Source organism: Juglans regia, chromosome 7 (genome assembly GCF_001411555.2).
Source record: "Juglans regia cultivar Chandler chromosome 7, Walnut 2.0, whole genome shotgun sequence".
NCBI lineage: Eukaryota > Viridiplantae > Streptophyta > Magnoliopsida > Fagales > Juglandaceae > Juglans > Juglans regia.
The window spans coordinates 40,406,450-40,433,478 of NC_049907.1; the positions used below are offsets into that span (position 1 = coordinate 40,406,450).

General features: G+C 35.3%; 1 protein-coding gene across 1 annotated transcript; it reads right to left on the reverse strand.

Moving 5' to 3' along the window:
- Positions 1-7,541: 7,541 nt before the first annotated feature.
- LOC109011883 (protein SIEVE ELEMENT OCCLUSION B-like) lies at positions 7,542-10,839 on the reverse strand. The gene is made up of 7 exons (XM_018993245.2): positions 10,532-10,839; positions 10,259-10,351; positions 9,682-10,127; positions 9,496-9,590; positions 9,274-9,404; positions 8,492-8,950; positions 7,542-8,329 (listed from the first exon to the last, which is right to left on the reverse strand). Exons 1-7 carry the CDS (start codon positions 10,736-10,738, stop codon positions 7,733-7,735), a joined length of 2,028 nt encoding a protein of 675 aa, XP_018848790.1. The 5' UTR covers positions 10,739-10,839; the 3' UTR covers positions 7,542-7,732.
- Between the last annotated feature and the right edge of the window lie 16,190 nt (positions 10,840-27,029).

Here is a 27,029-nt window from a genome sequence, read left to right on the forward strand (position 1 = left end):
AACATCTTATTCCAAAATGGTATATGACTATATATAATCAATACGGGTGGATTAATTGGGCTGACCGGCTGATCAGTTTTAAAATGTGATTTCCGGTAATTGAGGTTGCTCTCTACGGCTCTAATGGTCCTTTATTGGCTTTGGATCTTGGTTCTAGGTGTACTACACCTTGCATGAATACTACACCGTCACCATTATCTTTTTTTTTTTAATAATATTAGATATAATTTTAAAATATATAAATCTCATATATTCTTTTTAAAAAAAATAAAATTTACTATAATTATAAATATTATTTTTCTATCTTTTTCCACCACCATCACAAGAAAAATAATTGTTTGTCAAGAGTAATTTACAATAAAAAAAAAAACTTATCATTTTTATTCTAAATAATAGCAAAGTCTTATAAATATCTTACTTTGCGTGTACGCCCCTGCTCCATATGCCAGCTAAAAATCTAGGTTTCAGTCTTACAAACAGTAGTAATGGTTTTAAATAAAAAAAAAACATATTTAATACCACAAGCTAAAAACTATCAGAAAGATTTTCTTAGTAGTGCATATTTTAGGAATAAATTTCTGCCAGATATCTGTTTCTCTTTTATTAACATTTCTTTGTATGAGCCTTCTTTCAATATTGTCCCCTTCCTAAATTGATCTATTGTATAAGAGTATTGTCAATAGCCTAGTCAAATACTAATACAAGTCCATAATTTGGCTATATGTAAAATAAAATAAAATAAAAAATCTACATTGGACTAACTAAAAGTCCAAAGTTTAATACTTGAGTTACAGTAAATCTGGACTCCTCTCCAAACATAACGAGTTACTGTTCACCATTGAAACCTACATTTTATTATTTCATCTATTTTCCCTCGTTCTTTTCTCTTTCTTCATCCAATTTCCCTCGTTTTTTTCTTTCTTCATCCTGAAACGTGCGAACAAACCCCATATCTCCGTCTTGAGTCCTTCGACTTCTTCAACCGCAAGCACCCAAGAGACCGGCATCTTCTTCAACCTCAAGGCGCCTTCTCTCTGTCGTGAGTCCACGTAGCCGTCGTCTTCTACTCCAAAAGGTAATTTCTCTTCCTTGCTCCTCTCTCTCTTCTCTGCTTAGATTTCCTCTCTCTCTTCTCTTTCTATTTTCTCTCATTTCCTCTTCATCAAGTGATTGAATCTGTATTAGGATTTGCAAGGATTAGTCTGTCACAAGGGTTCCTTGCCGGTGAATCGTCGTCCAAAAGGTTGCATATTTCCTCCACAAACTGAACTTGAAAATCTCGATTTGGGTATTTCCGTATAACTGATTTGTGATTTCAGTATTTTGGTTTGTGATTTGGGTATTTCTCTATGGTCATTAGTGTGTTATCAGGAAGCATTTCCATTTTTTCTCTATGATTTGCTTAGATTTTCTTAGTTTTTTGCGTTTAGATTTTTTTAGTTTCTTGACAAATTGATTTGCGATTATCCCCATACTTGGTATGTTTTTATTTTCTTGGGCAAATAAAATAAAAATGGTTTTTTGTTTAATGTTTTCTCATTGATTAGAGAAGAAGGTCTATGTTAGTTTGGAAGTTATCATTTTTGGAGACTTGACTTGCTTCCAAGTTTTGTAAGTTGGGTGACTTGATTTACTTCGAAGGTTGTAATGAGAGATGTGGGAGGATGAGTTTCTTTCTTCCTTGCTTGGAACTCTATTGCAGGGCACGAGTTCATGAGTTCATTGTCACTTTTTTGGGTTTCTCTGACAAATGTTATCCTTCATTGTGACTTGCTATGAATTTGCTATGGAAATAGACCATGAGTTAGATTTTGCATTTGTTTACTGTGCACTTATAACTATTGGAGAGTGATCATGATTAAAGTATCTTCATCTTCCATTCGTCTCAACATGTGTAGTTGTGAATTTGCTTCTTATGAATCCTTGATAATTGTTATTGAAAATATAGAAAGTATTTAGTTTAATATACCTTTCTGGATATGTAAAGAAATGCAGGAAAAAATTTAGTTTAATATACCTTTCTGGATATTTGAAGGGAATTTTCTAGTAATGCATCATCTGCCTAACTATTTATATAACAAAATTTATATAAACTAAAACAAATTCGAACCAAATGTTGAATTCTCTCATGATAAAAATTAAAAATGTTCAAGTTTGGAATGAACTTAAGTGAAAAAAGTAAGAAAAGGCACAAGCTTCTTCTAGGACTAAACATGATGGTGTATGAGACGTAGGAGAGTGTTAACCTGGAAGCACATTATCCTGCTATGGGTGTTTGGTCCTCTTTCTTATCAACATCTACCTACTTCAATCTTTATATTTGTTTAATTCAAGTTGGTGTGAAACTGAGTCATCTTTCTGATTGGTCAAGCATAAAATGGTAGTTGCTATTTGGTTGCTGTTTATTGGTTGCCCTCCAATCAGTTCAATTATCTATGATATTTATCATTTCTGAAAAACCAAAGCAGAGTATATTATGTTATTTTTGTTGGTTTGCAAGGCAATCGGTATGCATTTATATTTGCTTTGCATTTGTCCTCTCACTTAACTTTTAAAAACAAATTAATTTTAAAAAGAAGGCAACTGAAGCTAGAATCTTGTGAATTCGTTCTAGTCTTTTTCAAATTTAACTATAACTGTTGTGCTCAAAATATACTTCTTTTGCATTTATCTATAACAGTGAGCACATGGACAAACTTAGGATGGAAGACATAGAAAATATAGAGGCAAGACATGAGGAAGAATTTTCCGGATGGTTTAAAAAACGTGTATAAACTAAAATTATATTTATGTTATATTTTGAAACTTTTAACTCTGGGTAACTTTTAATAAATATATACTATTTCCATTGTTAGATTTTGGAATAATGTGCTCGTGATCCTGGATCAATTTCTTCTGAATTGTATGCATTGGCTCATGGTCCCTCAAATAGAGCACTTCGATACACTGCATGCACGGTTCGAGGTTATAGATTTCATACTCTGGACCGTGAATGTAATAGAAAGACTCAAAACTCTGGTGTCTTGGTCGAGGGGAGTTATGGAACAAATGATATTAACTATTATGGTGTCATACATGATCTTATTGGATTGAAATATCTGGGTGAGTCTGTAACATATGTCTTTAAATGTGATTGGTGGGATCTAGGCGATGGTCAAGTTTCAATACATAGGGATAATCACTTTACGAGTATCAATACTGCATCTAAATGGTACAAAGATGATCCATTCGTATTGGCTTGTTAAGCTACCCAAGTCTATTACTTGATTGATCCAATTAAAAGTACTGATGAAGATAATGGAGAGATAACTTGGCGAGTTGTACAAAAATTTGTCCCTCGAAATATATATGAAGCAAGAATGAGTGCAGAGTACGAGAATAGTGGAGATGAAGATGACACTCCGATGGTGGTGGCATACTAGGAAGATGGAGAGGGTACTAACTTGTTTGTTGACCTCGGTGCACTCGAGTTGCTCCCCTTGTGTAGAGATGATGTCTCACCCGTCCATCTCGACCCGTCCGTATTAAATGATCATTCAATTCAAGTAAGTGAGGAGGAAGAAGAAGAATAAGTGTTAGAAGATAAAGACGAATCATAATCAGGTCAGGAAGTGATAATGAGGATGATGAAGAGGTGCATGATAATGATAAAGATGTTATTGACGAAAATTCTGAAACAAGCGTAGAAAATACATCTGAAGATGAAAAATAAAAGTAATAAATACTTTATTCATATAGGTGACTATAAAATATCTTGAATTTTCATAATTTCTTCTAATTAATTTTCTTTGATATAATTAATTATTCTCAAGAATGTCGCCAAAACGACAACGAAGAAATGTGCCTCCACCAAGTCCAAGTCTCGAACCCATTCAGGTCTTCCCACTCGAGGAATTTGCTCCTGAAGATCAAGTTAACAAATAAGAGAATAACAGTCAGTCAACACCTACCAGTAAGAAAATATTGTCGTCGATAATTAATTATATAGTTAATATTTTTGTCTCAATAAATATATAACTATAATTATACTATCTATTATCATGCAGTTGATGCATCGACACGTCGCAGTCGTGACTATACACGTAGTATCTCTCTTGAAAAAAGTAAAAGGAACGGAAAACTCAAGATCACCATTCTTGATAATTCCACTGGAGGAGTAGATGATAGTGCAGCAGCGCTTTCCTCCTATATTGGCACAGTAGTTCGAGCTTATGCTCCATTTTATGTGCGCTCATGGCGAGATGTTCCGAATGAGATTAAGGAGCACATTCGAAATCGTGTGCTAGTGAGTTTACTTTGAGAGTACATTTTTCACCTAGATTAGTATATCATATTTTTGACTTGATTCACATGTTAGGATGAATTCGACCTCAACTTTGGTCGTAGCGAATATTTGAGAACCTTGAATGAGTTTATAACTATACTATTTCGACATCACAAGGGACGATGTCATGACCACTTCAAGAAGTTTGAGACGTTGGAAGAGGCTGGAAGAGGCTGCACAGTCTCATTTCCAACAAATGAAGTTAGATGATTGGAGAAAGTGTTGTGATCTTTTTGCATCTCCAGATTATCAGGTATTTTACATTTATATCTTTTAATTATTTACATTCATATTCGTTCTATATATTATATGTATATATATTACAATTAATATTCCTAATATATTTTGTAGCACTTGAATTTTACAAATGCACAGAATATATCCGCTCTGACTGTCCACCATCGTGCCGGTTCAAGGTCATTCTACCGTCTTGTTGAAAAACTGGTAATTAAAAGATTATAGAATTCATTTATTTGTCTGATATTCTTTTATTTAAGTACTAACATTATCTTTTTAAAATTGCTAATATCGCTTTGTTAGAAATGCGATGATCCTGAAAACTTTTCCTTCATTCATGTCTATGCTGCTGCTCACACTAATGAGCATAGTGAGTGGATGGATCCTGTCGCTGCAGATAATTATGTAAGCAGTGTTAATTTTGTTAAATAAATTATGTAACATGTGAATAATTTATTTTTTATTTCTAATACATTACTTATTAACAATCATTACCTTTCAAATTGCAGGAAAAAATGATGGAGATGCAATAACCTTCTGAAGTATCCTCTCCTAGTGACATCGACATATTCAAGCAAGTGCTCAGGCCACAGTCTAGTATGGCAAGAGGTTTGGGACGATCTGTCAAGCATAGATGTTCATCCTCCTCAAGCTCATCGACTTCACAAATTAATAATCTTACCAAAGATTTAGAAGCTGCACGGCGTGAGAAGTATATGAGGTCGAGACAGCAAGAGTTAGAGTCTTTCTTAGAACGACAGTCTCATTTAAAGACGCGTTTGCAGGACCAACAGAGAGACCAGGAGAAAAAAATACGCAGTGAAGTCCAACAGCAAGTGCAACAGGAGATGATCGTACAAATGGAGCATGTTATATCGTTGCAATAGAATTGCGGTGGGCGAGGGAAAAAGAAGATATAAATTTTATCAGTATTGGTGGCTAGTTTTAATATCTAATTTTAAAATTTTATAAGACATTATTACTTGTTAATTGATGATATGTAATATGATACAATTGGTATGTTTTAAAATTTTATGAAATTAGTATTTCTGATCTGTACATTCGAATGTAAATAAAAAACGTTCAAATGTTGGTTCACATTCGAACCAACGTTCGAACGTGAATACATAAATTGTATAGTAACATTCGAACGTAGCGAACGTACTCACCCTCAAATGAACAAAACGTTCGAATGATTAAACGATTAACGTTCGAACAAACCTCTGAACGTACCACTTGCATTCGAACGCTCGTTCGTTTACATTCGAAATAACTTCTGAACGTTAAATCCGTTACATTTGAACATTGGTCTGTTAACGTTCGGATGCATACATGTTCGAACGTAAATATGATACGTTCAAACTATAATCAACGAACATCAACTTCTCTCATTCGAACGCCAATCGGTTGGGTTGCCGTTCGAACGGTCAATTAGATGTTCGAACGTTACTTTCTATGACAGTTCTCAACCGTCACAAAAAAAGTAACGTTCGAACGTTCAACCAAACGGAACACTTCTAACCATCACTAAAATTATTTTTAGTGACGGTTCAACTGTAAACCGTCACCAATTATTTTCTGTGATGCACATTAGGTAACGGTCGTAGTGACGGTTTCAAACCGTCACCAAATATCTTTAGTGACGTGTTGGCAATTTTTTGTGACGATTTTCTCTATCACAAAAGGCAAATTGTGTTGTAGTGATACTCATATTGCCTTACACCCAACTGCCTGACTTTCATGTTGGGAAATATCTTCATCCATAGCATTTCCTTAGCGACCTCTGTAGCTGCAATGGCCTCTGCCTTCCTTCCACCCCCACTTTGGCCAGGGAGAGGAAGAGGAGAAGCAAATACGGGTCACTCAAAGCGTATTGCAGTAGTCTCGGTGGAATGATCGTGAATTCGTGATTCATTCCATAGAGTTGGGCGGGATTTGAGTATTTCTCGCGTTATTCAATTGACACATATCAAGTACGTAGAATCACTCTTCTAAATAGTCTCCGTCGTTCATGTGAAAGTTGTAGACTCGAGGGAAATGGGAAATGGGTGACTTTCGAGTCTCGACTCACTTTCCTCTCTCAACTTTAAAGAGTTTTTGCCATCTAGATTTTGATGTTTAACGACTAGGCATTTTAATTCTTGTATGTTCGGGTGGGTACATATATACCTTTCAAGTATGTTCCGGAATAAGGGAATAAGGGTTTTAATTTTATTATCATTTGCGGCAGATCGATTATTATCGCCGCAAAACTAATAACCTCGAAAACTAATAACCCACGGGAAAAAATTATTTCTGGTAAGTTTATTTGCAGTGACAAAAAGTCGCCGCAAGTACTAATAATCCAAAGAAAAAAAAATTTCTGGTAAGTTTATATGCTGTGACAAGGAGTCACCGCAAAAACTAATAACCTTGCAAACGCCGCCACCTAGATAGAGTAAGAGATTTCAAACTCAAGAAATAAATGGATCGATCCCATCCATGGATGTACTAGAGAACTAAAGTAGCATTAGCATATTCTTTATGAACTAAAACAAGAATACCTTGATTCAAGATTACACAGAAATTACCTCAAACTCATCACCTCAGTCACTTTCAGTACTATTTCCTGTAAAAAATCTAAACTAGGCAAACGTCCAAGCTCTATTACTACTATATGTATTATGTCTGTGAAATCTTTGAGGGGCTTTTAGGGGAAAAAAATCACTGAATAGTTAATACTCAATCATAAATCCTGATTACCAAACCGAGTGGATTCTTTAGAATTTCTAAAAATTCCAGGTCTCGTTGTCAAAGAAATAAATATAACAAGGAGGAATATTTATCCAATAATTGATCGTTGTTTCAAACATGCACTATCGGCTTGATCATTACTTTTCAAGGACATCATTGATTTTGATTTTGAATGCTATGATCATAAATGTCAAGAACTACTCGGTGAGTGCATGTCTTACAAAAAGTGAAAAAAAAAAAAAAAAACTTGCTGTGAAAAGTAGATCAGATTGCAACACGAACATTAACGACTACAAAGATAGTCCTCGTAACATTGGCGTCAGATTACCAACGTAATCAGGATGCCAATTATTGTAGACACATTACATATAGATAAGTGCAAATAAACATCGAGAGGGAACATCATAGTTTAGGGAAAACACGAACACCGGTAAATATCTAGTGCAGTGAGTTCAGAGCACCGTCAACATGACAGCACTTAAAGCTGATATAGGTCTCCATGACGCGGGGGCAGTGAGGGCAATGCATATGCTCAGGGACCTTTCCGACACCAAGGGGAATGTCAACACGGGAGCAAGGGCGATTCACTTCAATAACCTTATCATGGTTTTGCTTGAAAATAATTTCGAAGGCAATCTCGCGCACATACCCCTTCCATTTTTCAAACTCATCCACGACCTTCATAACTGTTGTCCCATGACCAGTGAATATCACTTTAGACCCTTTGCTCAGCACCGCCCATCCACTTTCATTCTTGTAAGACAGCAACTTTTGGATTTCCCTGGTCACAGCGTCCGGTTCAGTCTTCTTCTCAGTCTTGGAGAAGAAAAAGCTTTCCATTTTGTCCCAGAAACGCCCTAGGATGCCGACATCATCCTGCCCTTTCTCGTTTTTCCCTACAAGAACCAACTCGATGGAAAGCCTTGCCTCCTTTATTGCCGGATCGTTGGCCAGGGCAGTTGCTTTCTTGGTGAACTGTTGAATCCACTCGTTGTCCTTGCCTCCATAGAAGAAAATGTACTTGTCATCCTTGATCTGATTGAATAAGATGTGTCAAACTCCCAAATGCAATTACAATGATGATTAATTATGAGTTTTTACTAAAAGTGCGAGCTTGCAGATGAATATTTGTAAGAACTTAACCAGAGTATGAATATGAAGAGAAAAAAATTAAATAGAATGTGACAATGACTTTACCACGACAGGCGATCTTGGATTGACGCCAACCATGATGTCTTCCATCACATCTTCTTTAGTTGCTAAAACATCTTCTGCCTCTTTCGTGAAAGGAAAGGCCTTCATTCCCCATACCTTAATGATGTGGAGGGCATTCGGATGTTCAACCTTTCCTCTTGGATTTATCACCACGACGATAGGCTTATTCTTGAAGTTCCACTCCTCCTTGATGAACTTGATGCCCACCACAGGTGAAAAGTACTGCACTGTATACCAAGGCATCTTAGACCGCAGCACCTCAAACTTCTTTCTCAGCTCATCGGTCCAGTGCTCCACAATTGGGATCCATACAATTTTATGCTGATCCTTCTTACATATTCCACCATAAACTGGCTTTAGGATCGAGATCTCTTCGATGGTGATGTTCAGACTCGAAATGAAGAACAGAACATCCTTTTTCTTCAGCACGTCGATGCTAACCTGTTTTTGTGCAACACAATTACGAAAATCAGTTTACTCAAAATAGTTCCTAATGTGCGCAGTGCAGTTTACTTAGACGAGGTATCGGAATATATATCAAAATATATTAAGGAGTGAAGATCGGAAATATCCAGATATATTGCAGTTCTTAATGCTAACCTGTTATTAGGGATAATATTGGCCAATTAAAATTTGGGCTACTCCGAGTTTTCATTGTTCTTGGCTAAGTATTATAAGTATGGTTAAATCTTGCCAAATGTATCGTTTTAACCTATTAAGAATTCGGTTTGTTGGAAATTCTAGATTTGTTTTTAAGAGCTAACCAATTTGTTGGTAGAACCATCAATAAGCGAGGGCTCTGCATCTTTGTGGAAAATGAGCGCCTTGAAAACCTCCATCACTTCGCTAGGTGTTTGAAATATTTTCTTGAGTTTCCTATAAGCCTCAATTACGTCTGCAACGAACAAGGATCTTTGGTCAGCATTGTCGCGCAATCGAAGAGAAATGCTTGCTTCTGAATGAAATCAACAGTCATAATTGCTAACCTATTTGTTCGTAGGCAAGTTTTATCGTCCTCCTTAGGACATTGAGGATGACGTTGATTTTCTGAGCGACGGGCGATAATTCCTGTGTCTTGCCTCTGAAATTAGGCAACAATGGTACTCATTAGCCGTAAAATCAACAGATCAGGAAGCGTAACATGATATGCAAGGTGAAGGAATGAAACTTACTCATCCCCTGTGATGCAACACATCTGCGTGGTGCAAGCTACAACTGTTATGATAGCCCAGTAGACATCCACAGGGATTCGGTCCATGGCACCTGCCAATGCCGGTACGTCCTTTGTATCATAGACTGTTAGCTTCTCCAGCTCAAAAATGGACTCGATGACTTCCAATGTTGCCTTGATCAGATTGTTCAGCTCAACTATGGCTTTCCCATATTTTTGAAGGCCCGGGCGCTTTAAGACAACAGGTACTCTTTTCAGGATCCCCACTGATTTGGCAAGTTGGTCCGATGAGTGAAGATCGGCAAGCAACCAGAAGTCCCCATAGTCCAAAGCAAAGGCCGCCAGTGTCAGCACTGCCTTGGCGTCCCATGAATAGTGTGCGAGTTTGTTAAGTATTGACAGTGTTGTTTTGTGGGCAATCTCCTCACCCGGAGCCTTGCATGACATCTACATTAATTACAGATTTGTTAGTATGTAAAATGCTTATGCCTTTATATTATAAAATCATTACATTCATCGATCGTAGTCCTATGCCATGCCACGAGCTACTGGAATAAGTGGCCGTTCCCTATAATCACCTCGCAGGAAAGTGCCTTCAGTGTGCACGACGGTGGATTGAAACTGGCTTTGGGCACCTTTTCGTCCAGGTGCTCCCGTTGTGTCTTGGTACCCTGTAGAGTAAATCACGAGGAATAAGAGGAAGTGTCTGGAGAACAAAGAAAAAAAAAACAAAACCAAAGAAACCGCATTGTCTCCTGGCTCAATTTAAACTAAGTTTAACTTCATCTCATCTACATTTTCTCGGTTGTAAAACAACGTGTATGGAAGAAAATTTTTATATGTATATGTACCAGAACAACATTGTCAACGAGATGGGTAGCACGCTGAAGAATATTCTCGGTGACAGCGAAAAGAGAGTCGACATCAAACTTCTCGTCACCGTGAACATGGGTTGCATAGATTGTATTCATGATCTGGTTGTCGGACATGGTTAGCACGCTGTGCTCAGCCTTAGCGGGTGGCTGAGCGCCAGACAGGAGCATCTTGAGGGTGGCCATGGTGTTTGGTATTGTAAAGTGCGAAGAGGTTAGAACTTAATTTGAAGCTCTTGGGTTTGGGAAAGTGCAAAGCAGTTTTGCTTGTGTTGTGCAATAGTGAGGCGGCCTTATTTATAGCCGTCGGGGAACGGTACGCTTTGCTAATTCCTTCCCAGATGGGGTCCTTCTGGTAATAAATTATCTAGGGGCAGAAATCACGTGGATTATTCGTAGCGATTTGGAACCGGCCAATTGTGACATTGAAAAACAAAATTAAAATTGTTTTTAAAAAAAATAATTTTTTAATAACAAATCTTACCCTTCTAAAATTTAAAAAAAAAAAACGTAATATTTACACAACTTATAACTATATTTAACATTATTCAAAAATAATATATAAGAGAAAAACATAGAACCATAAAATCAAATGGCATATTATATATAGAATAAATAAAACCCTAGATTAAAAACTAAATAAAATAAACTAAAATAAAATTACTAATTGTGGATGATTCCCTTCACCACTTTTATTTTTTTTATTTTTCTTACTTTTTCTCTTGTTCACATATATACATTTTTAAAAATATCCTGGCTTTAATAAATAATCTATTCTTTGCATTTTGATGATTTTGGCCTTTTTTTTTATTATTTTTATCAATTTCTTTTTTTTCCACCTTTTCTTTGATTTTAAAACTTTTCATACTAAGAGTTTGATAAGCTCATTGCATATGACAATTCTTCAAATAAAAAAACCTATATTTGAAACCCGACACCATATATATTAAAAAAAGGCCTCCATGCCGCACATACCAACTTGGGCCAGCCATCAAATCTCATGAAGTGGCTTACTTCATAACCCCCAAAAGGAGGTGAAGGGGTGCCCACTATGGGTGCCCCTTTCTTACATCTCACACTCACACATAGTGGGCAAGACCCAAAATTTGCATCCCTCAATATGTTTTCAATCTTGTTCATATTAGCAAATAGGCCGTGAGACCATCGAGCACAACTGAAAAAGAAAAATGGGAGCACTATACCAAATCTCTCCTAGCAACATCCCTAAAAGTGTCTCATTATGCCCCGACTCATTTGGTCGCATCAGACTAAGCATCCCTAATCCCTCTCGAGTCCAAATGACTCAGAGCAATGCTCAATCTTCATAAAACATAATGTACTCACAGCTATATTGCAAATACCAAGAAGAAACATAACTTACCGGCAATGAGTATACACCATTATCGATGTGTTACCAAATAGTCTTCTCTTCGCTCTCATGTCATTTAGTTTCAGTCTAGTCGCTTTCCCAGCAATACCTCTTTAAACCGCATCATTCATGACCATAGATAACATGCCAAAGTAGTAGATACTAAAACATCAACCTCATGACATAGTTAAAGGTCTCCTAAGGGTATAAATAAATTAAGATCGTCAATTATAACCTACAGGACTCACACGCTGAGGAAGCAGGGAACCCTTCACTTACCTATACTGTTGGTCGTAAAAGCACATGTAATATGAAATACATGTTACGGTAGAGTTCTCTTTCCAAAGAAAGAGTGTATATTTAATCTCAATTCACCGTACAGATATTAGTCTAGTCGCTATCTCAGCGCCTAACTCGAGTCTCTCTTTTTGCTCGCTATCCAAAGCGCCAAAGAAGATCTCACATCTGGCTAAACCACGGGTTGCATGAATTGTGGGTAACTATACACAGTTCTTAGACCTCATCTTAGCTCCCACTAAGGAGACATATATTTTGTGTCTAACAACTTATCTCTCTCTGGATAAGTACCGAGTGACACATTATCTCATCTTTGCTCACTACCTCTTTGTAGCGCCAAAGGCAATCGCTCGTGTGAGTGAGCCGATCTAAGCCTGTTAATATACATTTTTCACCATAACTCCTAAGTTTATGGTGAATGTGTGTGTTGTGATGCCCCCGACCCCCACGTATAGGGACGCGAGAATCGAGACGTCGGGATGATGACAACACGGTCACGCATCCCAACGAAAGTGCCAAGTGTGTGTACATGCAACAGTGTACAAAAACAACGCAGTGGATTAGTCAACTAAGTACCAGAATTTAAATACAATTTAAATATCAGTAAGGTTTAAAAAGTAGTTATACAGTCATCCAAAATTAAAATACAATGTAGTAAAATAAAATAACCAAGCAAGTGATCCCAGATCACTCCTCGGGCGGAGCCGTCTCCTCAGGCTCGCCCTCAACCTCCTCATCTGCATCAAAATCTGCGTTACCACAAAATGGTACCGCAGGTAAGTATAACCCAAATAACCACATAATGAAAATGCATTAATGCAACCAACATGCATGCATATGAAGAAATATGCATTTTCCTCAAAACATCATTTTTCCTGAAAATGATTATTTTCTAACACACGCCAAAATTCCATTTGGCCCAAAATATCCGTAAAACATTTTCCCAGAAAATGATTTAAACAAAATCCAACACACACTATTTTTCCAGAAAATAGCCAATTAATCCATTATTACCATATGCACCATGATCTCCCCTAGGGATCATCCGCACGTCCTGGCTTCGTAGCGATGCCCAGTTCCACGCCCAGCGCGTTTATGGCCGAGCACCCACTACGCAACAAGCGATGCCCAGTTCCGCGCCCAGCGCGTTCATGGCCAGACATCCTCTAGTCCCCGCCAGCAGAAGGACCACGGAGTCGGCACGAGACCATCTCGTCAGATCCCACTGTCGCCCAGCGACAATCTAGGGGACGTTACTCAGTATATTCCGCTCCCGAGTAACCAGAGGAGCTCCACCGAGATAATGCCTCATCTCGGCTTGGGGTCGTGATACACACGCACCCAAAATCCATTCTCACATGAAAACCCAGTTTTCATAAACACATGAACATGAATGCAATACACAAAAACTCAATTTCCTTTACAAACATGATCATGCGTGCAAAATGTAATATACATGAACAACACAATATCCAAACCAACAATTACCAACCCAATCAATCACATAAACAACTCCAATCACCAATCCATTCGACCCCCGTACTCCTCGGACTTAGTCCGGCATGTCCAACAAAATACAGTGAAATGCGTTAGTGCAAAAATACATTTAAATCATGAAAGTTCTTTGGAGAAATACTTACAGTGCAATATAGCAATTTCTGAAGGATCACGAAGCTGCAAGAAGTGACGTCTGAGCAACGCAACAGTGCAAAATGCACTGTGGCCATGGGTCTCAAATACTCACTTTTCAACGGAGGCAAACGAAAACCCAAAATTGATAGGGTAGGGCCTAGAGAGGTCGGTGAAGCTAGTGGGGGTGAATGTTGGCCGTGGGTGGCGGCGTGGGGGGCGGTAGAAGACCAAAAACACCCAAATCGGAAATGGGGTTGTTGTGCTTCACCGATGACGAATCGAAGCTGGGGTTGGGTCCAATGGGTTGCTAAGAGGTCGAGGATGAAGTGGTGAGAAGATGGTGGCCAATGGTGGTGCGACGGCTGTGCAGCGGCGGAAAGAGTGTCGCGGCTTGGAGAGGCTCGTGGTGGCTAACGGCGGCGCGAATGAAGCTGAGATCGGAGGGGTAGCATCGCCGGTGGCTGGGGAAGTGGGGGAGCCGGGAGGTGTCAACCATCGCCGGCGCACGGCGGCGGGCTGGGGGAGAAGCGACCGACACACAGGAGAGAAGGAAGAAAGCGTCGCGCGCGGGAGAGCCAGGAAAGGAAGAAGAAAAAGGAAAGAAAAGAAAAAAAGAAAGGAAGAAAAGAAAAATGAAAAAGAAAAAATGTAGGAAAAGAAATGAGGTCCAATCCTCACATCTTGGGTAACAAAAATGATCCAACAGAAACGATTTTAAAACAGTTAGTGAAATAAAATATTTCAAACGCAGTGATTAACATGAAAATAAATAATTAAACCCAATAATAAGTTAATTTAGTTCGAGAAGAAATTTAAACACATAACAATAATTAATTTAAAGAAAGCACTTCAAAAATAATTTTCGTAAACTAAAAATCATAAAAATAACCCAATTAAAAATTCAATAATTTTAAAATAAGAGAATAATTTTTTGAATAAATAAAAATAATTCTTCAGTAAAAATACACTAAAATACGGGGTGTTACATGTGCTTACCAAAGAATGCTTCCAATCACGCCAGATGATCATAGAATACATCAGTATCATGTGTATGACGAGCAATACAGTGAGGTACAGAGAAATCACATGGTCAATAACAAATTATTAAACCACAACTCTCAAGTGGAGTTTAATGGTCATTTATCTCCATGCGCAATCTAATGTGTAGCAACTTTCCATAATATGCTCCTACCAAGAGACTCAGATTTTATATGTAAAAGTTCTTTGCACAACCATGAAGTCAAAGATGACTCATCGCGAATCTCATTTAGGTCAGACTCACAATATAAGCCGTAGATTCTAGTCAGCAAGTCTAACTGCGATTTTTAAGAATCTACAAGATGACCACAAATGTTATTCAACAAACTTAATTTGCGACTTCAATGTTTCATTTAAATCTCTTACATTCAACAAAAGCATGTGAGATAATCATAATTTATTTTTCATCAAGGATAAAGCAATTAGGGCCTTTGCCCCCAAAGACAATCATAATAGTCTAGTCATTAATTTTAACGACAATCACATCCCAAAATCACTTAACAAAGTAAGTCATATTTACCCTCTAACAAAATCTTAACCTCTAACTCTCATGAGCAAATCATAATGGAAACACCAAACAGTATAGGCAAAACTAGATTCTTTAGTATTTTCCATCTCATTAATTGCCTATGGATTTTGAACAAGAGTTCCTAGAAACTGTTTTTCTTATAAACAGTCACACAAGACATGAAACCTGAGCTACTTTTCACAAACCCATGTCTATCACCTTGTAGTATGGAAAACCTCTTATTAAGCGACAATTAATTATCTAAGATAACCAGTTCGCAATATCTCTTATGATTACACTTTTCTAATATTGTCAACAGCGTTCAAAGAATCTCGTTTGATTCAATGATTTTTAATAAAAAATAACGACTAGGTACATTAGGTATCTTTGAATAGATGGTTTGTTTAGGCCGCATGTAAACAGCACCAGCAGCATTCTTTCGCTTTCTGTACTAAAATAATACTAGCAACAATCATGCGCTCAAAGTACTTCATGCTAAATATCACAACAACTAACCATCTAATTCTCCTATGAGAATAAGTTATTTAACATCTTCAATAAAAATTTCAATAAATATGCGATCAATAACTATCTAAATACAACTCAATTAGTGCTAAGAGATTGATCTATACTTCTATCAACTGCACTTTTCCTTTGCCAATTAGATCAACAACCCCAGGTTGGATCATATAAGTGAAGCGAATTTAAGATTTTATGTTGGGATTCCTACTATGTGAATTCAATACCTTTAGCATAGCTATATTACAAATATTCTCTTCTAGTCTCTAAACGACGAGAGAATATTGATTTAAAGCTATCGTGCTATTTAAGAGGATCCTTATATTCTATAACTTTTGAGAGTCACTATTACTAATGGTACACCTTAACTCAAAGGTATACTCCCACTAATTGTTGAATTACTCCCACTATTTTCGGCGATCTTATATAAAAAAAATTTGAAAATATTAAGGTTAAGGTAATGTGGAATGAAAAGTGATGAAAACATTCTTTCCAAAAATAAGTGTTAATAATCCACAATTCCCCACCCTCGCCAAAAATACGAGTAATTTTCTTGACTCAACCAAAAAATGATTAAGCTTCGATCCCCTCGATTTTTAATAGAATTCACGTTTGTACAAAATAGTCACTCAGCTTCTTAAAAGCAAATGAACTCGGTCTAAGGCCGACAAATCAAAATTAAGGTTGCACCCTAAATTACATCAACCCAAGTGTGATGTAACAATTGTTTTGTACCATAATTCATTTATAACACCATTCTCAGCAAGTCAATAAATTACGAGATAATTGTTTTCATTATATAACTCATACGATTGTGATTTCGAAAAAAATTTAATTGAAAAATATATTTTCATAAAAAAAAAAAAAAAAATTGGATCGCATTTATATGATGAAACAACATATTTATTATCAAAGTCCTTAGATTGAATGCATAAGAACTTCATGGAAAATATATTGCATTTTCTCTTTGACTCTACTAAACTAAGAAGAGGGATCTCATTAGCGAGAAAATATTCAATTTCTCAAGCTTCACACCATTTTCCTATACCTTCATGGCATTTTTTAGTATATCATTTCCCCACCCGATAAATAATACCACTGAGTCAATGAGTGACCATCCAACTTTTAAACCTCTAGGAATTCTCACTAACACCACTACTTTCAATAAATCTTAAATCAAATTAAGTCTAGACTTCTTTAATATCGCATTAAAAGCACAAATAAAAAACATTGATTTTTGCAACAAATGCAGTATGCGACATTTTAGCCACTAACTAACGATATATCCTTATTTCTTACATACTCAATATTTTTCATATTCTTCAATCCACTATAGGAGAGAAAAGAAAAACTTTTGCAAGAAATTATTTTAGCCTAAAACCTATTTTGCATCAGTGCAACCACGAGCAAGATTTTTAAGTTTAATTTAAGTCGTACCTAATTATTCAAACTTTTGCCACAGTTACCATGCAAACCTCCAAGATGCTTGATATTATTACTCTCAAGAGGTACTGCAAAGTTTATATATCTGCAAAAACCTATTTGTTCTAGCTAGAGAGAAATAAAACTTGAGCAAGATTACCAGTACGAGTACCACATAGAGGTGCATTGATAAAAACTTTAAAAAATGAATGTGCCAATCAAAAATATTCGCAACACTCCTGCACACTCAAATTTTAATGTCCTTACTTGCCAAACATACTAGCAAGTAAAGATGGTATATGCTTATCTGTGAGTTAATCTAAATTGCTTCAAGATTATAATGTTCAACCTCAAGTATAGAAGTAATTCATCTTTGCGTTACAAAAACAATACGCAACTTCTGTTATTATCCACAAGATTCAAAGGTAAAATAGTGGTTTAGCTCTATTTGATAGTTGATCCCATCAATTTCTATAAAAATTGTAGTGCATGCGTCTTACGGGCACTTTCAATTTTACTCTAGACCTTTTAGAGGTTTTACAATAATGATGGTTTAAGACAATCTGACACTCACAATGATCTTTATTTGTTTCCAACTACTGCTCATGGAGGAGATTAATGCGATGATTAAGTCGTATAAATAATCTCTAGGCTTTCTTCATGGTTATCTCAAAGTTACTAAACTATGCGCATCTAATTGCAGACACATTTAAGAAATTTGACACGTTAATCTAAGTCAGAACAAAAATAATTAATACACGTCGCAATATCTAAAATTCGCTAAGCTTCCTAATCATCTATTGCGCCTCAATGTCTAATTATTAATTTCTAACTTAATTTTTGCACAAATTTATATCGTATAGGAGATTAATTTCAAATCAATCTCAACCATACTCCCACTAGGATAAGCAATTTACCGAGTTAGTCACATGAAAAAAAAAAAACAATTTCTTCTCAGATCGAAGAAATTCATTTGAGCCAATTAGAAGCATAGACTAATCAAACTCGGGCTACTTAATCCTCAAGTTTATCACATCTAAAAAATTGAAGACTAGTTCTTAAAAATAGTCTAACAATACAAGTGATAAAATAAGCTCATCACATAAAATGATCACATCACATTTGATCCAAATAATTATTATTCACCCAAAAATAATAATCTAGTCAATTTATAACATAAAATAAAATGCCTAATAAATGAGATAAAATATGACATCATAATATCATGGCATGCATGTATTCAATAAGTACATGCAAAAAAAATACATTTCATTAAATATTTTATGCCACAATCACATGCTGAATTAGTAAATAAAATCAACAAAAATTAACAATAAGCTCTAGCCCAAAGGTTGAGCTTATAGCCCTTGTGTTTGTGGTCCTAGGTTCAAAACACCACCCAAGCATTTTGTCAAAAAAATACTGTTCTTAGACAGCCAATGGGCCGCACCCCTTGGAGGCCCAACTACAGAACGAGCCTGTGTCTACTGGGCTCACAACCCAATCCACAAGCACCCTTAACATGATGTGATACGGGTTGGAGTTTTTAAAAATGGCCCAAATCAGTAAAACAGGTTCTTAGCTCAAAGATAATTTAAACCAAACTAAACCTGTTTTTGTTTTGTTGGAAAAAAAGTTCATGGGCCGGGCCTAAAACATTGATTTAAAAAAAACACTTGTTTTATAAACGACAACCCAAATTCATCAAAGCCCAAAAATAATTTAAAATATCCCAAGCCTAGGCCCGTATACTTTTAAAATGCAATAGATCACAGTGCGTCTTCATCCTTAAAACACATAAGGGTAATGTTCATCTTCCTCCTCCACCCAACAGTTAAGTGTAACGGAAGAGAAAAAAATAAAAACAGCCCTTGTAACCGCCGTCAGTTACTGCGTGGCTGGCATTTAATCGAGACACAGAAGTTCCTAGCAGAGGCGCCCCACCCAGCCAACGTCACACAGTGGGGAAGATAGCCCCACCACAACTCACTGGTGAGCACTGCACTTGGTGCACGTAGCACCATGTGCGTGATGTGTGCTTCCATCAATCATGCGATGCCGCCACCTGTATCAGAGCACGTCGCGCGTCCCAACAGCGGATCTGCCTGCAACAGTGCACCACCATGACACAAGGCTTTGGGCATGACAAGCACGACCTGGTGCTTGGCCCAGGTAATTGGCAGCGTTCTTATCTGTCGTGTTCCCTTGCGATGCGCATGGCACTACGTGCGATCCCCTTGCGGTGCGCTTTGCAGTGCTCGTCGCACGATGTGCGTTGCACTGCTCGCAGCACCCTAGCTGCACCATAACACGTCGTGGAGATGCATCAACATGTAGCATGTAGCGGAGCTTGCCGTGACCTTGCGTTCATAACCTTTCAGTCGACGTCTGCAGTATCCCATGCGTTCAGAACCCAGGTGCAACCTCTGATGCGCGCAGCACCAAGGTGTAGAACACCATCAGGTGCGCGATGCACCACATAAGGTGGTCGCAATGCCACATGTGGATAGTCGCACCAAGATCATGCGCTCAGCTTTGCGTGGGTGGCAATCACTGCCGGTGCAGCGACGCTACCACCGCAATGACCAACTCGTCGGCAACAATGGTTACTTATCATCGTGCATAAAAAAAATTTCACATCATAGAAAAAATATTCGGTAAAAGAAATTACTACAAGCACGACAAATATAAATCGAGAACAATCGATTCATGCTCTGATACCAATGTTAGAAATACTAGATCAGAATGTACAGCAAAAGCGATATTACCTCACAGGAAATATCTCGGATATAGTTCGGTTATTCCACGGTTGTCACACACACACACACACAACCGATTCGTGTGTGTGTGTGTGTGTGAGAGAGAGAGAGAGACAGACAGACACACATTAATTATGATTCTTGTCACCTTTCCTACTTGTTTATCATCGAGAAAACATCGCCAATTGAGGTTGACGTCGCTAAATATATACCAAGCCAGTAGTGAACAAAGAGGAAACTGAAAAGGTAGCGGTTCTATCTAATATAATACTTAGAAGGGGTGAATAGGTACAGTTCAAATTTTCCGGTCTAATAAAATATATTGACAAGTAAGCACTTAAAATATGAAACAAATCACACAAATAATCAACACAGAGATTTGTTCATGAACTGGAAACTCATTTGAAGAACGTCATCAAATTCTAAAACTACTCCAGGTGTAAGACACCACCTAAAATCTATTACACAAAAAAATTGTTACAACTAATATAGAGACACTCATAAAACCTTTGTAGTTCCTAAACTTAGCTTGCAACATCACGAGTGACCCACTAAATCTCTACATGCATGTAGTGTCGGAACTCCGACCTTTCTATAGCATATCACGAGAACCTCTCGATCTCTGTAGCAACAACAGCTCTTGAAACATTTTGGCCAATGAACACGTCCACTCCAATGGACTCAAATAAAGTTTGATCTTGAGTGTGGTGTGGTGGAGATATGTTTGTCCAAGAGAGATTCACAATCTAGGGGCAACTAGGGTTTTCTCTGTTTCTCCACACCAAAGAACATAAATAAGTTATTCTATATATAGTCCTAACAGATCACAGCGCTCAAAACCCTGAATTTTAAGTTGTCTTGAATATTGGGTCGAGTGAGGTGTTTGGAGCAAGTCGAGTGCACGTTGTCTTTCAGAAACAGCTCAAGCGACATGTCGAGCGCACATTGAGCGAACCTCTCTGGAAGAGTTCTGCTCGAGCGCTATGTCGAGCGCACATCGAGCGGACCTCTCTGGAAGGTTCCAATCGAGCTCCAATTGAGCCGTGTTGAGCATATTTCAATCTTTTTCATGTACACCACTTCAACACTTGTTACAACACAATTTTACACATGTTTTCACAAGAATATGCCAACCAACTAATTTTTCCCTCAACAGTCTCCCCCTTTGACATTTCTGTGACAAAATCTCTAACCTATACATAGGACCTAATCCTGACACACCCCAAACAAGATTCCCATGATTCAAGCATAGTCTTGAACAAGTTGAGATATTTTTGTAAACACTTAGCAAACGGTTAAACGTACAAATAAAAATATGCAAGAAATATTCTCATAAGTATAAACAATGTCTATTCGCAAATTACAAATCAGAATACAAGTATAGAGATGACAAACACAGTTTTCATAAAAAAAAAAAAAAAAATTCACTAAGCAATTAATCAAACATTGAGTTCAATTAGACAAATAATAGTAGCACAACCAGCATGTGATACAAAAAGGAAAGCTGCTTTAAATAAATATGTATATGTTGTCGTTTCATATAAATAAAATACAGATTTATTCAATCCTAACTTCAGTTCTTATTGTACACGAATCGGTTAATATATAGAAACGATTAAACATTATATATCTAATGTGTAATGATATATTATTAATGCATCAACAGTACTAGCTACTTCGTATACAGATGTGTAACGTACGTAGGTTCTTCTATATATATAGAAACGATTAAACATTATATATCTAGTTTGTTTGTTTTTTTTTTTTTTTTGCGTTTTCCTTTGACATTACTCGAAAATGGGAATTGGGACCAAACCTGTGAACGACACTCGTCGCACACGCTGAGTGGTACTAATTTGGACGTGGAAAAATGAAGTAGTGGCAAACCATTTCTATCTTTTTATATCCTTAATTATTATTATTTTTAAAAATCACAACGTCTTTAAAAAAATATTTCCTTAAATAAATATTTAAAAAATATTATTTTATATTTAAGTGATATTTTTTAAAAAATATTTAATAATTTCGAAGATATTCTAATATACAGACCAGAACCAACGTGTGCACATATACCAGCTTTGAGATCTGCAACTGTTGTGGTAGAAATATGTCCGAGTTTTGCTGGCTTACAATATACCACGTCGTAGAAACGATGGGACCAATCGAAATCTATTTGTGGTACACTGGTACGAATTACCTGACGCTTGAAAGGAGTCAATTGAAACGTGATAGAAAAAGAGAGTGAGAGAGAACAAGGTGCATGTGAGGCTGTCATGAGCAGTACAGGCACGTCTTGCTGAAAAGCTAGCTAGCATCGCCATGACCATAATATGGCGAAATCATCGGTTCTTGTGATCTGAAAAGTAGATCCCTTCTCGATAAGAAATATGTGGCTCAGCTCCAGCTATGTTGCAAAAGACAGAAACCTAATAGACGAGGGGTAAAGAAGATGTTGCAGACTTGCAGTTGCAGTACTACTCTTTCGAGATCAATGCAATTGGTGAAAAAGGAGAACATTTATTTACTATGAACAACCAACACTTTTATTTATAGAGAAATGAAAAATATCAGCCTACATTCTCGATATAACAAGCTTTTGCAGTTAGGCTCGCGTTTTCAGATGCACGATAAAGGTGTAGGTTAATGGTTAATTTTAAGATAATTATTGACTTACTCTATTAATTTTTTATTATTTTATAGCGTATTTTGCTGACCAAGATAATAAATAAGAAAATATTATTTTGACACCTCATCTCATATATTTTAATTTTTTTTATTTAAAATAATTATTAATATATTTTTATATTTTTAAAAATATTTCAAAATGATAAAAAAAATTTAAATAAAAATATTCAAAAAATGAAAAAATAAATTTGTGCTAGCCGCGTGCCAATAGTCAATACTAGAAGGCAACCCAGCACTACTCAATAAAATATTTCTGATATCTTTCAATTGATACAAAAATGGTATGTTTAGTTTTAGTTTGTTTCACACCAACCTTTTAAATCATCTATCACATATCATTTCAATACTTAAATATTATTTGACTATAAATATTTTTTAATTTTTAATTTTCAAAATTTTGATCTAATAATTATAACTTTCACAAATTTTTAAACAAAATATAAAAAATAATTCAAAATTTTCAAGTCACAAAATAAAATTAAAAAAACATATATTCTAACATACTTTTAACGTTATAATTTTCTTATTCAAATTTTTTCTGCCACCCTCCAAAATCACAAAAATATATTAATTCAAATTATTTAACTATTATTCATAAATTATTTAGTTATTATATATAAATTTTTCATCTCATCTTATCTATATAATCAAATTAAACCTTATTATTTGTATCATGTGGCAAGAAAAACATACGAGCTAGCTAATATTTATTTACTATATGTTACTGTGACTGAGCAAAATGAGGGTCTTTTTATTTTTCCAATATTTTTTTCCTTTTGTGGTAAGGCTCCCAATATTGGAAAAAACTACTTTGTCCACAATTTTTACTGCTTTACTAGATAACAAAATACATAACTATAATTATATTTTTCATAATTAGAGTAATCCCTCAAAATAGGATCTGAATATTTAGTTATCTTAAGAGTATCAGTTCTTCTTAAAGCAACAATATAGTCTTTAATTTCTTGCAAATAACCTTACACTCTTTTCACAACTTTTAGATCAAATATCATTGGGTTACTATGGCAACAACCAAGAAGGCCAATTACAAAACTAATATTCAACTTTATACAAATTTGTACAATCATCAGATTTATTATAACAATCATATATAGAATTTCCTTACCAACCTAATCATTTTGAGGACACTGTAAAATATTGAGCATGTCAAATTTTATTTTAAAAGCATCTATTAAATAACAATTCTTTATGTAAAATCTTCCAAAACTCTATACAAATATATTGAGATAATCCTAACAGTCATCGTCTTGATATTAAAGTTCAATCCCAATTACGAATAATGTCTCATCCATGAATTCCATTTTTAAAGTTCTTTAGAGGCATAACTTTAATGTCATACTACAAACCATAATCATACTTGCCAAAAGTCATATACATGTATGACCATAAATACAAATATACTCTCACTGACTTGCTGGTATATATATTAACAATATTTTTTTTAATTCCAAAACAGTATTGGTATTATCAAATTTTAAATACCCAATTTTTCAAAAAATCTATTACCTCTTCTAAGTAATCATTTTATTCGTTTATTGTAGATTTCAAGCTTTCATTCTACAAATGTTTTCACATCCATTTGATGTAACTCTAAACCATAATGAGTTACTAATGTCATAATAATCCTTAATGAGTTCTTTCAAGTTTAATAGAAAATTTCTCTAATTAATGCTCATTTCTAAGCAAAATCCTTAATTGTAAGTCTAATTTTATATAGTTTAACATTACCTTAAAAGTCAGGGTTTTGTCTCCAACATCTATTTACATTTGAATTTTTATATATTTTAGAAAATTAGACGAAATTACAGACTTTACATTGATTCATGGATTTCAATTACTCTTTTATGCATCGATCTTTTATAAAATCACTTATTTTATAATTTGTGAAAATATATGCGAACCTTCATTTATTTCTATGTCAAATTCAAAATTTGAAAATACACCATGTAACCAAAAATCAAATAAAAAAGATCACATGAGGTTACCTGTTCTGGTGTCTCCATGGCCAATTCTTCAGCGGTGTTTATCTGATGGGTAGATGATCATTTGCTTGTTGTTCTATGTTATCATTAAGATAATCATAAAATGAATTATAAGCATTTTCAAAGTACAAGAATGTACTTCACAACAATCACATTTCTAGTTTCTATAGTCCCACTGATTTTGCCAACCATAAGGAATTTGACATTTCGATTTCTCTGGATAGAGACAATACAACCTAAATCATTTGGATCTCCCTGAGCAATCAATAATGTACTATTAACTATCATACGATCTAACTTTCTTTCATTTGGATTGTAAAGTCTTACTGAAGATTGACTATCCATACATGTATATGCTTTAAATCAAATTCCACAACTCAAAACAAGTCTTTGAGACTACTTACTGGAAACACAATTTAAGATATATATCATTTTCTTTAATAATTTTACTACACATCTTTTCAAGAAGTTAATAAAATAGGTCAGAGTTAACTTGACTCATAATCCTTTTTTTGGCACTCACTATTTCAATCCAATTTGATGATTTTCACATTTCCACCTAACTGATGCATTTCCTCCTCATGGAAATATCTCAAGAATTTCTAAAAGCTCGAGACTTCTCATGTAACAAATAGATACATCCATATCATGAAAATCATATAAGAAAATAATGAAGTACTTATATATATATATAAAACATTATAGAGAAAATGTTTACATGCGTTTATATCAATGTTTTGAATACCGTACCGGACGCTGTACCGGTTAAGGCACTGGAACGAAATATTTTAGTAGCGGTACCGTTTCGGGATAGAATTTCGGGATAATATTTCGGAATAGTCGATATATAAATAAATTATATATAAAAATTATATTCCAAAATAATAGTCTATATATAAATATATATATATATATAAATTATAAATAGTCTAGTCTAAATTGGAAGTTAAAAAATAAACTTGTAGTTTGAAAAAAAAAAACATTGGCCGAAATTGAGGCCGGTACGTCCGGTACCGGCCGGTATTTTGGCCAGTACGAAATAGATATGGTACTTGTACTGGCCGTCCGGTCGGTACGAAAAATTTCGACCGTACCGGTCGGTACAGAACGAAATTCAAAACTATGATCTATATGCATTATCTCAAGAAACTCTCTATTCCTTGTATCATATTTCCTTGATATATTTGATTTGTTTTTCTTTAATACAAATCTATACACATTCTGAGATTAGAAAATCTAAATGCGCAATATATTTTATATACAAACATCTACAACTTTTCTTAGAGATATTTTCTAGACGTTATGTCACAAATTATGTTTCAAATTCTATGCCACAAATTGCAAAAAAATTTCATAAATTATTTTTTCATTTGGTTCCGATACATGCCTCATGAGTGAAAAGGAAAATATTTCAACAAAGGCACTATTATGAAGGCAAATAAAATTTTATTGGAAGGAAAAATAGAACAAACATAAATGTCATTTTAAAACAATTTAAAAATTCGAACATTTGTATTCAAGTTCAACCACTAAAATAAGTATCAACATTTATAGAGTTTGCTTTGAAACTTATATAGACAGAATGCATATGAACATTTGACTCGAGTTCAATCTAAAAAGAATGTATAAATATGTATAAGATCTGATTCAAAACTTATACAGAAAACAAGTTTATCCTTCCTTTTGTATCATGTCTTATACTTAGGACACCTAAACCTTCATGTATTATTATTTCTTTTAAAATTCAATTGATACAATTCTTATATTTTCATCACTATCATTTACTTCATTTTCCAAAAGATACAAATGATTTTTCATACAAATTAGCAAAATCAATTTGTATCTAGCTAACAATCATGCTACCAACTTATTCATATTTGATAATAATACCTCTGAAGTAAACCATTATGCACAAATATAACAAATTCCTACAGTTTGACGTGTAAAAATTAATTCAATATTCTTAAACATTGTACTTTTCTGACCCTTCTCATTATTCTCAATAATAATTGATGTTAAGACTTAAAATGGATAAACTAGAGTTTAAAACTCTTAGTGTAAATTTGACATGCTCATATTTCTCTATACTAGAATCCATTCCGTAAAGAAAAACTTGTAAATATATTCATATACTTATTACAAGAAAAGCATTTTAATCATATTAATGCTTTGAGTTCGACACTCACAAACAATTATGGATGAACTAGTAGTATCAACAAGACCCTCATTTGGGAGTAGATCTTGA

What these genes read in the sequence shown, in the direction of transcription:
- LOC109011883 (XM_018993245.2), bottom strand. Translation starts at nt 10,738, where the DNA reads ATGGCCACCCTCAAGATGCTCCTGTCTGGCGCTCAGCCACCCGCTAAG. An exon ending in TCGTTGACAATGTTGTTCTG is followed by an intron (nt 10,352 to 10,531) that starts GTACATATACAT and finishes TTTACTCTACAG; the next exon opens with GGTACCAAGACACAACGGGA. An exon ending in ATGGTTCTACCAACAAATTG is followed by an intron (nt 8,951 to 9,273) that starts GTTAGCTCTTAA and finishes GCACAAAAACAG; the next exon opens with GTTAGCATCGACGTGCTGAA.